Genomic DNA, 13,491 nt, shown 5'->3' with positions numbered 1-13,491 from the left:
TCTCAGGAGCTGCTGCTGAGCTGCCTCTGCCCTCGCCTCCCTTTGGGGAAGCAGCCGAACACCCGGGGTGGGTCCCGAATGTGAAGAGGCTGCAGGAGGACATTTGTGTGTTTCATTTGCCACCAGCAGAAGTTTGCTGGAGCCCAGATTTAGCAATCTTCTGGTTGCGATGAGCATCTCTCCCAACAGTCAGTTCCCCAACAGTTAAGCTGAGGCATGACCTCTGTGATGTAAACAGCCTGGATCCATCTGCTCCTTGAGCACAAAGTATGTGGGAGAGGAAAAGAAATTGTTTTCATCATAACGAGGCTCCTCAGTTTTTCTCCCTAAATACGAACAGGCACACATGCACTGGAATCGCATGCGACTCTATTAAGAGGAGATGGAGCTGCTCCAGGCAGGGGCTTGGAGAGCCAGTTCTGCTGTGGCTTTGGCATTTATTACTGTGTCTATTAACTTTCCCTCTCTATGGGTGCAATTATGGATCAATTAATTCTGACTGAAAGCAGGAAAAGATAAAAAAAATTGGCCCTGTTCCTCTTTGGGAGCAGGTACAGAGCCCAAGGAGATGTGACTGCTCAGCTTGTAAAGCTACACGAGCTGCTGAGATAATCCTGGCAGAAGAGAGTCAGTGGGAGCGAGTGAGGATGGAGCATCCACTGAAACACTGTTTTCTACCTAAGGCTGCCTCGTGGCCTGAGAAATTGCATGTGCTGGAGATTTGCAAAGATCTGCTCTCCCTTTTTCTGTGAAACTGTTGAGTTTTGGGGATTTTTCCTCAGCTGTTTCTCACACAAAACAATTTGAATATGTGTGTTTGGGGCTTGTCTCCAGAGCAGCAGAGGCCCAACAAGATCTGCGCTGCCCCATCCCTGCTGCCAGCGTCATGTGCCAGTGGCAGTAGTGCCACCCCAGGAGTGACCACAGCCACTAGGACTGGTCCTGTCCCAGTGACTGCAGAGGCCCTGCCTGCTTTGCCCCTCCTGCTGAGAAGATGGCTTGTGTCTTGTTTGTCACTGGGAGCAAGAAGATGAAAGAGTGAAGATTAAAAAATAAGCTGTGCTTGGAGGTGTAGCACTAAGGACTCATGCAGAGCTTCCTGAGGACTCATACAGAGCTTCCAGTACCAAACAGGCTGCATTTTGACTCTTTCCCACCTCCCTTTCCACAGCCTCTGCAGAAAAAAATTTGGTTTGCAATCACCCTCCTCCATTCATTGCAGCATCATCCTCCTGTTGAGGGCTGGGAGACTCCATTCCCATATTCAGCCTTGTGCATCCAGCCCCTTTCCAGGCTGGCAGAGCTGTTATAATCACTGGTATTTCTGGTCTGCAGCAATAGCTGAGTGGGTGCAGAGTGGCAGGGGATGCTGCCTGACCTGGGAAGACTGGGCCCTCGGGCCAGCCAAGGAGAAGACCTCTAGAAGCCAATGGCAGAGCAAGAAGTCAAACACAATGGCAAGAAAAATGAAATCCATCTGCCTTGTACCAAACAAGAGAGTCATTTAAATCCTCCTAATTGCTTCCACTCATCCTGGTGATGTTAAGTCTCTTCTCCCTTTAAGTCTTTTCTGCCCCCCACCCCCAGCTCTTACACTAAGCCTTTGAAAGAAACGACTAATGTTATAATTAAAGGATCAATTTGGCAAGATCTCTTTGTCTTAAGATCTTTCTTTCAGGTTGGGTTAGCACTGCGTTCCCAGTCTCCGGAGTGTTTTCTTCAGTTCCTTCAGGAGCCTTCTGTACCATCTTCTGAAATCTTTTCACTTCAGTTAATTTGAATTTTTTTCTCCATCCAATTTGGATGCATAACAAACGAGGAATAAAATTAAGTTTTATAGCAATTAATAATAAGGGTGTTAAGGGAACAAGTGTACATTTTCAATGGAGAGAGGGTTTTTTTTGCTAGCGCCACACAAAAACCTGGACCCCACGTGGCTGAGTGGGATCTGGTGCTTTGAAGCCAAAAACACTGGGAAGAGGATTAATGTCTCAAAGATTCATGGGAGGGGAAGTGGGGGACACATCGCAATGCAGGAGGGCTTGTGGGGAGACCATGAGTTCACAGCAAGATATCAACAAACAAAATTCTTTGCGGTAAGAATGGTCAGTCGTTGGACCAGGCTGCCCTGGGAAGTAGTGGAATCACCATCCCTGGAAGTGTTCAAAAAACATGTGGATATGGTTTTTAGGGACACTGTTTAGTGGTGAACATGGTGCTGTTGTGTTAATAGTTGGATTTGAGGATCTTAGAGGGCTTTTCCAACCTGAATGAGCCTGTGATTCTACGCCCAAAAAATACGGAGTTGGAAGCATGAAAGCTTGGAAGCATCACGTTGGCTTTTTCCTGGAATGGTTGTAGGATCTCAAGGCGTGGCTCGGATGAGATGTGAAATGTCTGCACTTGTGTTGTGCTTGGGAACTCAGTAGTTGAAATCGCTCTTGAATGGAGGTGTGGGTGTCACAAGGAGGGGGCCGTGACGCCCCTCCCTCCCAGGTCCCCCAGCACCACCACGGGACGCATGAGAAACGTCCACGCTCTCTGTCACTGCCGTGGTGTTTGAACACAGGCCAGGCAAAGGAGCCTTGGGGACCTTCATCTCTATTCAGCAGGCAGGTGGGCATCCATATTCAACGAGTGCCTCTCTGCCATGCTCTGCTGGGCCACCTTTCTGCCGAAGGCTCCAAGCCCTGTGCAAGCAGGCTGCCTGACAAGAGGCGTGCGTGGCTGCTGTGCTGGATCCTCTGCTGTTACAGGGAATAATGACTCCTCTTACAGATAGCTGGGTGAGAAGACAAAAAAAACCACAACAAAAAGATGACTCGCTGACTTTCCCCTTTGATTTCTCCTGGAAAATTATTTGCCAGCGTGTCTCCGCTGCTTCAAAATTGCTCTTATTCCTGCCTCTTTGCAAACCTGCTCCATGGACTGCCTGTGGTCTGCGGGTTGTGGGTGAAATCCTCTCGACAAAGCACTCAGCAGATAGCGCTTGCTTACAGATTGCTTTTGGAGTTGTTTGTTCCAGATTGTTGTAATTTCTGTCCTCCTGGCTGATGGCAGCAGTCGTGTGGCCGTGGCTGCAGTGATTTGAGCCGGTGGATGGCTTTGGAGATGCCCAGTTCCTCCTGGTGCAGGGCACTGCTGTTGGGTGATGCTGCAGGACTCCTGTGGTGTTACCAGCTCTCTGAGCACCATAGGCTGCTGTTTGTTTGTGTGGCAGTGGCACATCGAGCAGTTGCATTGCGGGTTTCACATTTGATGGCTGGTTCTGAGTTCGTTGTATCCATGTGTAGAAGGCGTCAGTTGGAGTGCTGGAAGCTCCTGGGAAGTTAATGTGATGAAAGGTTGAAAATTGGTGTGGGGTTTTTTTTCCATACTACATCTCACCTGCAGTACTGACCACACACCTTTCATCTGCAGATTGCTGTCATCACATGCAAAAGGAGACTATAAAGATGTTCTCTGCTTACAGAGGGTAGAAACTGGAGCATAGGAGGGAAGGGGAGGAGTGACATTTTCCCAGCACTGCATGAGCCAGTGGGAGTGATTGTGAACAAAGCCCGGGGCTCTTGAAGCAGTGAAGCTGCGCTGCTCATGCCAGCCCTGCCTGATAAGATTGAAACACAGTCTCGAGCTCCCATCTCTGCTCCTCGCTGGGGCTGCCAGACCCTCTGCCACCCTTCTGCAGCTTCCTTGCAGCGTGGGCTGAGTGTGCTGTTGCTGCCTTTGGTGCAGCATTGCAGACAAACAGAGTTCTCTGGGCAGTGGGAACAGCGATGCAAACCTTGGTGGTGTCATCCTTGGGAAAATGATGAATTTGAGAGTCTACAGCTGGAATGTTTGTGGCTCCCTTCTCTGCTGGTGATGCCCTCGTTGATGCAGCCCAGCACCCTGTTGGCTTTCTTTGCTGCAGCAGCACACTGCTCACTCATACTGAACTTGTCCCTGGGACCTGCAGGTTCCTTTCCACACAGCTGCTCTCCAGCTGGGTAGATCCCAGCCTGTGCTGCTCTCCTGGATTTTGTTTTCCCATGTCCAAGACCTTGCAGCTGAATCAGAGAATGGCCTGGGTTGGAAGGGACCTTGTAAAGATCATCTCATTCCAACCCTCCTGCTGTGGACAGGGACACTTTCCACTAGACCAGGTTGTTCCAAGCCCCATCCAGCCTGGAACACTTCCAGGGATGGGGCAGCCACAGCTTCTCTTCATAAGGTTCTTGTTAGTCCACTCTTCCAGACTGTCCAGGTCTTCCTGCAGGATTGTTCTCCCTTCTGAAGTGTCCACTTCCTCACCCAGTTTGGTATCATCAGCACACTTGGCCTTGGAGAAATCCAGGTGGACAACCACAGGTTTTCTGCAAGGTAGAAGGTACCTGTCAGCATCTGCGCCTCCTTAACTGGGACAGTGATGTAATGGGTAATCTCAGGGCTGGTATCTCCCAGCTCCTTCCCGTTTTACCGTTCCATGTCACCAACAGCTTGTCAGCTTTTCCTTCCCCAGCTCGTGTGACTGCCAGCACTCTATAAATGTGCTCTCTTTAGCAGCGTCAGCTGTGCGCTCCCACTGCAGGTTTGTCACACCGCGGTGACACAGAACTCCCGCCCAAGTACACAGGGATGATCAAAGATAATGGAGAGGGAATACAAGAAACAGGGTGTTTCTGTCTGCCTTTCTTTTTGTATCCTTTCTTTTCACCACTTAGTGCTTCAGAGAAGACTTTCTTGAGACAAAACAGCTTTGTTAAGGAATCATAGAATGGTTTGGGTTGGAAGGAATATCAAAAGGCCATCTGCTATAACCTCCTGCAATGAGCAGGGACATCTTCAACTAGACCAGGTTGCTCAGAGCCCCATCCAGCCTGGCCTTGAATCTTCTCTGACTTTGGCAGTTCAAGTGAACTCAAATCAAGCAATTAGCCTTGCTGAAAAACTTGTTGTCTCTTTCAAAGCAGGCCTGTGAAGGACACCTTCTCCCTGCAGAGGTTTTTGTACCTTTTGGACACTCTCGTCCTGCCTCTGCCATGAGTTCAGTGCAATAATCCCAGTCTGCAGTGCCAGTTCTGCCTGTCACCGTCTGTTTAAGTTGAAGCTCCAGGTTACAGACTGCGCAGTCAGTTCAACACTCTCACTTCAGTTCCTTTACACCTCTTGGGTAAATACCATCTGATCCCCCTGGTTTGCAACTGTCTCAGCTGTGTTTGCCACACCGTCTGTTGTCAGTTCTGCCCCATAACCTTCTCTGACACCATCCTGGAGTCTCTGAGGCAGTTTTTCCTCAGATTGTGGTGCTCAAACCTGAAGTGGAGCCATGAGCCAAGACCTGAGGAGAGCAGTAGTGTTACCTGATGCCTTACAGATGGTCTCTCTTGTTATGCATCCCATTATATTTGGGTTTTTTCCTAGCAGAGTGGTGCTGCTGCCTCATCCTCAGTGTGTAATCCAGTATTTCTCTGATTTCCATCCTATCCTTTCTGCTCCCTCAAGTTGTTTTAAGACCAATTTGATAACTGATTTGCTGGAAGCATCTTTAATAGGGGCAAAAGGTGATGAATTGATGGGTTTGAGGACAGATGGTTTGTTGTTTCACAGCATGGAGGCCACAACATTGATGTGACCAGCAGTATATACCTGCTTTGAACTCAAAAAGTAGAAAAATGGATTGCAGTATCTGTGATACTCTTTTTTCTTAACTTGTTTTTGGTTCTTGGTTTTCTTGTAGTTGGTTGGTTAGGGATTTTTCCTGTTTTCTTGTGTCTTGGTTGTTTTTTTTAAAGGGGACCCATTTTCAAGCTGGGTGCTTGCACAAGTGGTTCTCCCATTGAAACCAGACCTGGGCTTTCCAGTCCTTAGGGCCGATAACATTGGAACAAAACCATTGCTTCCCTGGTGTGAGGGTGGCTGTGGGAGCCTGGAGAGGAATGTGGCTGAGCATTGTGGTATCCCCAAGGGTCTCCTGCCAGGAGCAGAGATGCTCTCAGGCCACATGAGGGAAATGCCAAGGCTCCAAGGAGGAGAATTTGCAGGCAGAGGAGGAGTGAAGCATCTGTGCTCCCATTGCCCCAGCAGGCAGGGCAGGGGGTGTGGAGGAATGGTGCCCTTGGGAGCAGGAGGACAGATTGGTCCCCAAACCCCACCAGGGCCTTCAGCAATTGCCTCTAGAGCTCTCTGGGTGTCTTTGGCTTCATGAGGCTGGGCAGAGAGGGGCTGCAATGACACAAGGAGCATCGTGGAGCTCAGCTGTGGGGGACGGATATTTTTGAGCTGGAGCCATCAGGATTTGGGGCCAGAAGACCCAGGTGGACAAGCAGAGGTGTTGCTGGTGGAGACTGTGCAATCTGTTGGGGTTCTCTGAGCCCCCTCACAGGGACCCCATGGGACAGCACTGCCCCAGGCTCTTTGCAGGGCAGAATTGGGCCATCCCTGGCGATGTGACCCCGAGAGAGCAGGAGCAGAGCCCTTCAGTGGCAGGCAGGCACCCTCTCTCTGGGCGATGCGGGGCTGCCCTGCCTGTGACTTGGAGCCTTCCCAAGTGCCTGTCAGTCACCATGGCTGGCCCTGTTCTCACTCACACACAGTATTATCTCTACCCGCTGCTGCAAATTGGCTCTGAGCAATCCTTGATCTGTCAGCATCGCCTACCCACTCTCAGATGTCACCAGCCCCCGCTGCTGCCCTGCTCGGGAACGTGTCTCTCTGAAATGTAATAATTCATTAAGTTGAAATTAACTTTTTTTTTCCCCTCCCCTTTCTGCCACCCCTTCCTCCTTCTAATGGACAAAAGCAATTAAGCTCCATTAGGGATCAAGTGAGTGGGAAGTGACTCCGTCGGAGATGCTGCCGCAGCTGCACAGACCCTGTCCCTGAGTGCGTGTGGCACCAGCCTCCTGTAAATTAGTGCTCCATGAGCAAAAGGGCTAGTTAGGGGAAAAGTGTTTCTTGACAAGCTCCTTTTCCAATGCCCCCATTCCCTTCTGCAGGAAAAGGAGGCTTGGGGCTCAGCTGGTCCTTCTAGATGGCTTCCACTGTGGGCACATGATGATGGTTTCTCTTGCCATGCAGCAAAAGGAGACACCAGCACAGGAGCTGCAGGACAGAGGAATGGGCAAGCAGGAAGCAGCAGAGAGTGGCCAGGTTCCCAGCTGATATAAATCAGGGGGAGCTTCCCAAGTGCTCCCAGTTGCACTCAAGCTGAGAGAGTTGGGGTTGTTCTGCCTGGAGTGGAGAATGCTCTGGAGAGACCTTAAAGCCCCTTCCAGGGCCTAAAGGGGCTTCAAGAAAGCTGGTAGAGGGGCTTTGGACATGGCCATGTAGTGATAAGACAAGGAGGAGTGGCTTCCCACTGACAGAGAGCAGCGTTAGATTGGATACTAGGGAGAAATTCTTCCCTGTGAGGGTGGGGAGGCCCTGGCAGAGGTTGCCCAGAGCAGCTGTGGCTGCCCCATGTCTGGAAGTGTCCAAGGCCAGGTTGGACGGGACTCTCGGCAGCCTCGTCTTGTGGAAGGTTTCCCTGCCCATGGCAAGGTACGAGGTGGTCTTTAAAGTTCCTTCCAACTCAAATTGTTCTAGGATTTGGTATCTGTGGGGTCTGGGAAAAGTGCTGCCGAGGCTGCCATGGAGTTATGGCCCGTGGGGCAGAACTGGGAGGACCAGAGGGCCAAACCAGAAGAGGACAGGCAACTTCCCTTCCAACTCTAACTCCAAACAGCATCTCCTCATTCCTTGACATCCCAAATTTGCAAATGAAGTGCAGTGAGGGTACAGCCAAAATGCTCCTGCCTTTCCTCCAGCTAGAGCAAGGAGGGTATATCGGCGTAGCATGCCCAAAACTGAGAGTGCATTTCACTGTTGGCTGGGGAGGTCCCTCCTTCTCCCCCACCTCCTCCCACCCTCCTTCCCTTCACTTAGGCTGCTTTTCTCTTCCTTGCCTTTTGTTTTCCCCCCCTTCCCTGCCCCGGGAAGAAAGTCTCATTTCAGTCTGAAAGCCACTGCTGGAGGGGGAGTCATTTGATGCTTAATGCCAGAGCGACAGGAAACTTCACCTTCCTGGGGTGGAATTAAAAACGCTTGAATTGTCTGGGGATCTTAAACAAGAGATGCAGGGAACATTCCGGGCTTTCCACACAAACACACGCACACGCACACACACACACACACACACATGCAAAAGCCCACACAGCATCAGGGTGTAATAGCTCAGCTGGGGTAATGCACTTGAATGCTCTCTGCAGCAGACAGACCAGCTTTTTCAGGTCTTTGGAATAGTTTTTATTTTTTGAGGCCTGAGATTGCTGCTGGTCTCTGGGGAGAGAGATGCTCCTCTCACAGAGAGAACAGTGCCATTTGCTATTTGTAATCACACTTCCCTTGGAGCATCCTGGGACCGGGATGGGGCTGAGGGCATGGGCTGAGACTCGGGGGTGGGACAGGGAGTGGTCATCAAGCCTGGACAGCTCTTGTGAGACACTGAGATCCAGAGGAGGACAGGGATGTCTCAAGTCCTGGGAAAATACTCCAAGGAGAGGCTGGAAAGGAGAAGGATCAACAGGAGAAAGGGAAGGCAAGGGACAGGACCTTCTGTCCTCCATCCCCTCACTGCCTCTTCACAGTGCCTGGTTCTTATTCCCTGAAGGGACACACGGAAGCTAAGCTGGCTCTGGATTTGGGAATCACTGAGAGCATCCTCCCTGAGTGGTAGCAGCTCCCAGCTGGAACATGCAGGACTGAGCAATCAAGCAGGGGGTTTGCTTACATCCATCCATTCCTCCTTTTCTCCTCCCTGATCATTCACCCATCCCCAGGCCATGCTTTGGCTGGGGATGGCCGTGCATGTCCCCAACAACCACTTTGGTCCCTGCTGTCTGTGCCATGGTTCCCCAGCCCCCTGGGCACCCTGCTGCCCCTCAGCCCTGCTCTCACCTCTCCCCTTCCCCAGGGAGTTTGCCAAAGAGCGAGAGCGCGTGGAGAACCGCCGAGCCTTCATGAAGCTGCGGCGCCAGCAGCAGATCGAGCGGGAGCTCAACGGCTACCGGGCATGGATAGACAAAGCGGGTAAAGGATGGTGGCCAGGGGGACATCCGGGGGGACAGTGGGCACCACAGACTGCTGGTCGTGTGGGGTGGTGGGGATAGAAAGGAATCCCTGAGCCCCAAAGTGTCCCCAGGGTGCTCACGTGGTGATGTTGAGCGCACGGGTGAGCTTGGTGTGATGGTCCCACCAGGCTGCCAGCAGGACATCACCAACCTCTGGTGAATCCTCATGTTCTGTGGCATGAAATTGTCACATTCTGTGCACGAGACACATTACATCTCCCGGGAGGCTGTGAGCAACATGGCTGGCAGCTGTGCTCTGCCATGCTTTCCTTTCTCCTGGTGTTTGCTGGAGTCCCCTGCAGTGGTGGGCAGTGGGAAAGAAGAGCAGTGAACAGGGGTTTTCCAGTCAAATCTCCTCCTGGAGCCATCTGGAGGGGATGCACTTACTGGTTCCTACGTCGAGACTCCTGGACCAGGGCTGGGGGTGGTGGAGGTTCCTCCTGACACGAGGCATGACAGCCCGTGGGTGTTGGTTCCCAAACTGCCACAGCCCATGTCCTTGCTTGCTCCTCATAGGAATCAGGTCAGTGCAGTCAGCTCTGGGAAGGGAAGATTTACACTTTCATCCAGCGCTCAGACTTGTAAAAGATGGATGTCTTGAAATGAGTCCTGAGCACCAGACCTCAGCTTCAGCCCTGGGCTGCGTTGTTTGAGCCCCAGACCTGCCTGCAATTTTCAACTTCTTTAATGAGCTTAGTGATGGCAGGGGGAGAAGGGCTGATTACAAGTAGTTTTTCTTTCTGATGCAATGTTTGGTAGCTGCCACTTGTCACCCTCCAGAATTTGCTTTTGAGCCCTTAACCAGTACCTGGTAAGAGTTTGCAATCTAGAGCCAGCCTCTGGGCTGGGGAAGGTTCTTAGGTACAAGGCAGTGACATCTCCTGATGCTGAACTGTGTGTTTTGCGTAGAGGAAGTCATGCTGGCTGAAGAGAACAAAAACTCGGGGACCTCAGCCTTAGACGGTAAGACCAGCAATGCCCTTAAAATCTACCTGCCCTTCCTTCTGCCTGCCTGGAGCTGGAGGCTCACACCCTCCAGCTGTGATGGGAGGTTTGGGGAGGCCCCAGTGGGGTCTGCAGCCCAAGAGAGGGGTGAGGGGAGGTGGATTGGCACCATAGCCCCTGAGAGAGCATAGAGGCTGGGAGGTGTCAGATCCCATGAGAGGGATAGTTCTGGACTAGGATCACCGAGGTCTCTCTGTCCTGCTAATAGACATGAGTACTGATCATCAGGTCCTGACCAACGAGCTGGCTACTGGCAAAGTTGGGCCACTGACACTCCAACGCCTGTTCCTCTTGCTTTCCCAGTCCTCAGGCGAGCCACCATCAAGCGGAACCGGACGGATGCCATGTCGAGTGACGAGCACTGCGTCGACATCTCCTCCGTGGGCGAGCGGAGGCTGGCGCAGAGAAGACGTCTTAATCCAACCTTGGGTCAGTGCAGTCTGCAGCTTGCTTCCCCCAAACCTCTGCCAGCTGATTGGGTTCCCAGAGTCACACCCACCACATGGAGAGTGTCACAGACCAGCCATCTCTGCTAGTTAACAGCAAACCTCCTGCTGCCCCCTGTGCCACATAAAAACTCTCTGGACAAGTTGTGCCCCATAAGAGCAATGTCCATGAGCCATCTGTCCTGTCTCATGTTGCAGGAGAGGCTGGAGCATCCAACTCCTTGTTCCCCTTCTTCTCCTTCAGGTAACCCCTCGAGTCACTCTGGCCTCAAAGGCGCCAGGGTGGACGGTGCCTCCTACTTACGGCACAAGGAGCGGCTCCTGCGCATCTCCGTTCGCCACATGGTGAAATCCCAGGTCTTCTACTGGATCGTACTGAGCCTGGTGGCTCTCAACACTGCCTGTGTGGCCATCGTCCATCACAACCAGCCAGCCTGGCTCACCCACTTCCTCTGTGAGTCCCTGGGCTTGGTGTAGGTGGGAGAGCTCTGCCTGGGCAGGAAAATCTTTTTATCTCCAGTGGCTGGAGGTTGCAGCACACCCTCACTTCCTGCCTCAAGGCACATAGGGATGAGACCTACCACAGTCATGCTGGTGTGGAGCTGCATGGGGAATAACCTCAGCTCCATTCACTGTTGATAACAAACGACCATGCACAGATATTTAATTCAGCTTTGCCCTTGGCCCCATGGCCACTGAGGGCTGTCTCAGCCTTGTGAGCAAACATGGAGGAGTTGTGCTGGCTTCATGTCCTTCAGGTCTGATGTGTTTGACATGAGAGAGAAACAAACTGCCAGTCTCAGCAGAGTTTATCCCAAAATTGTGAACAGTGGTGATGGAAAGCTTGCTGGAGAACCACTTTTGAATGCGCACAAGCCATTGCTGGAAAGGTGTGAATCTGCAGAGATGGGACTGGTCATGGCCGAACACCCTGGTTAATATCTTTGTGCAGAGCATGGTGAGGGAATCCCAGGTTTGAAACCAGTTACTGGAGCCTCCCTGAGCCCACCATGGGCCAGGGCACAAGGTCAGGTCTCAGAAGCACTGCAGCCATGTCCTCTGCAGCGTGGGCTACTGCAGAGTAGCGTGGTCAGCCCCATGTGTCACTCCTGAGCTGCCGCAGTGGGGGCAGTGCTGCTTTCTCAGACTTGTTATTCTTCCTCACCTTGAAAATGTCCCTGTCAAGCCCTGGCTCTACCCAAATCTGCAATAGTAGGCTCAGGCCTGCCAGGCTCCCAGCACGCTGCAGTGTGGCACAGCAGCTGGTTGTGGTGAGAAGCGTCTTCTGGGAAAGGTGAAGAGCCAGGCTCTTGCCTGCTAAATGTTCATGACATAGCTGGAAAAGCTTTTCACTGGCTCTTGGCTGTTCAGCTCTGTTTCCCTGGCTGGGTTCCAGCCATGCAATGATTTTAATCCAGGTTGATAATATTCCTCTACAGTGTCATGTGGTTGATGCCTTTGCAGGCTCCTCAGCCACTGTGGTTTAATGCCGAAGAGCTGTTCTGCTCCGTGCTGGCCGTGCCTGGACCTCTCAATCCCTTGGGACTCTGGTGCATCTACCCTGAATGATTGACTCATGGGCTTGATGCTCTGTTACATACAGTTTAGCTCCTCACAGATGAAATTGCCTCATCCCAAACCCTGAGAGCTTGGGGATGCAGCACGGTCCTTGACTTGTCCCATCTCTGTGGTGTTCTGTATGGTCAAGTGGTGGATGCATGCAGGATGCTCCACACAGCTCGGTGTCCCAAGCCTGCTTGGGTTTTGTCTTTCAGACTATGCAGAGTTCCTGTTTCTTGGGCTCTTCCTTCTGGAGATGTCCTTAAAGATGTACGGGATGGGGCCACGCCTTTACTTCCATTCTTCCTTCAACTGCTTCGACTGTGGGGTGAGCGGCCCCAGGGATGCTCTGGGTGTGGAGGGAGGTGTTTGGCAGGGGTCTGTAATGCAAGGCACTGAGGGGGAGAAGAAGATGGCCCTCACAGTGGGCAGGGAGCACTTTCTGCCGGGACAGCCTGAGACACCAGGTCCTGGACTGGGTGGTGGGTGCCTAATCCTCAGGGAGGTTAAGATTTCCTGCAACAGTCCATCCTGAGCCTGTCTTTGACTTGTGGCTGTGTCTGCTTCTCAGGTCACAGTGGGAAGCATCTTCGAAGTGGTTTGGGCTATATTCAGACCAGGAACCTCTTTTGGAATCAGTGTCCTACGAGCTCTTCGTCTCCTGCGCATATTTAAAATAACCAAGTGCGTACCCACTGTCAGTGCCTGTCATCCTCTGTCTCGGGCTGTGGCTGCAGCCCAGATCCAGTTGCTCCTGCTCTCCTGATGATGGCGTCAGCATCACTGCCAGTACTCAAGCAATATCTCTGTTTTCTAGGTACTGGGCATCCCTGAGGAACTTGGTGGTCTCGCTGATGAGCTCCATGAAATCTATTATCAGTCTGCTCTTCCTCCTTTTCCTCTTCATTGTAGTCTTTGCCCTGCTGGGAATGCAACTGTTTGGAGGCAGGTAGGTCATTTCAAGGCTGAGGAACAGGAATTTCTTGGTGTTAAAGCCAAGTGATGACACTCTCTTTAGGGGCCCAGCAAGACTGTAGCCTTCCCCCTCAGTCTCCTCCCAGTGGTACTTCTCCCAGACAAAAATCCTGGCTTGAAGGCTGCCTTTGGGCTGTGTGGGTCCTTCTAGCCAGGAGACCTTCTTGTTTCTGGCACCAAGTGCTCGGGAGACCTTTTTTGGAGTGGGGAAAGGTCCTCCTAAACACAAGAGAACCGATAGCACAGCAGTCAGGGGTTTGGTGACCTTGGTATTTCATCCCATTTATGTTCACCCGGTTCCCCTTCCAGGTTTAACTTCATGGATGGGACTCCATCGGCCAACTTTGACACCTTCCCTGCAGCCATCATGACAGTGTTTCAGGTAGGATCTGGGCTGCCAGGAGACACAAACAAAG

General features: G+C 51.9%; 1 protein-coding gene across 10 annotated transcripts in view; it reads left to right on the top strand.

The window, feature by feature from the left end:
• The window catches only part of CACNA1E (calcium voltage-gated channel subunit alpha1 E), a 129,658-nt gene that overhangs the window by 77,343 nt on the left and 38,824 nt on the right, over window positions 1-13,491 (top strand). For all 10 annotated transcript variants that reach the window (XM_032117415.1, XM_032117413.1, XM_032117421.1 and 7 more), the window contains 8 exons: window positions 8,933-9,048; window positions 9,999-10,052; window positions 10,398-10,523; window positions 10,785-10,994; window positions 12,316-12,428; window positions 12,672-12,784; window positions 12,918-13,049; window positions 13,385-13,457. In XM_032117415.1, coding sequence (XP_031973306.1) covers window positions 8,933-9,048; window positions 9,999-10,052; window positions 10,398-10,523; window positions 10,785-10,994; window positions 12,316-12,428; window positions 12,672-12,784; window positions 12,918-13,049; window positions 13,385-13,457 — 937 coding nt within the window. The remainder of the gene's footprint in view (window positions 1-8,932; window positions 9,049-9,998; window positions 10,053-10,397; window positions 10,524-10,784; window positions 10,995-12,315; window positions 12,429-12,671; window positions 12,785-12,917; window positions 13,050-13,384; window positions 13,458-13,491) is intronic.

This window comes from Corvus moneduloides, chromosome 9 (genome assembly GCF_009650955.1).
Source record: "Corvus moneduloides isolate bCorMon1 chromosome 9, bCorMon1.pri, whole genome shotgun sequence".
Lineage (NCBI taxonomy): Eukaryota > Metazoa > Chordata > Aves > Passeriformes > Corvidae > Corvus > Corvus moneduloides.
Note: the sequence above shows the minus strand (reverse complement) of the source record. Positions and strands in the feature narration are given on the sequence as shown.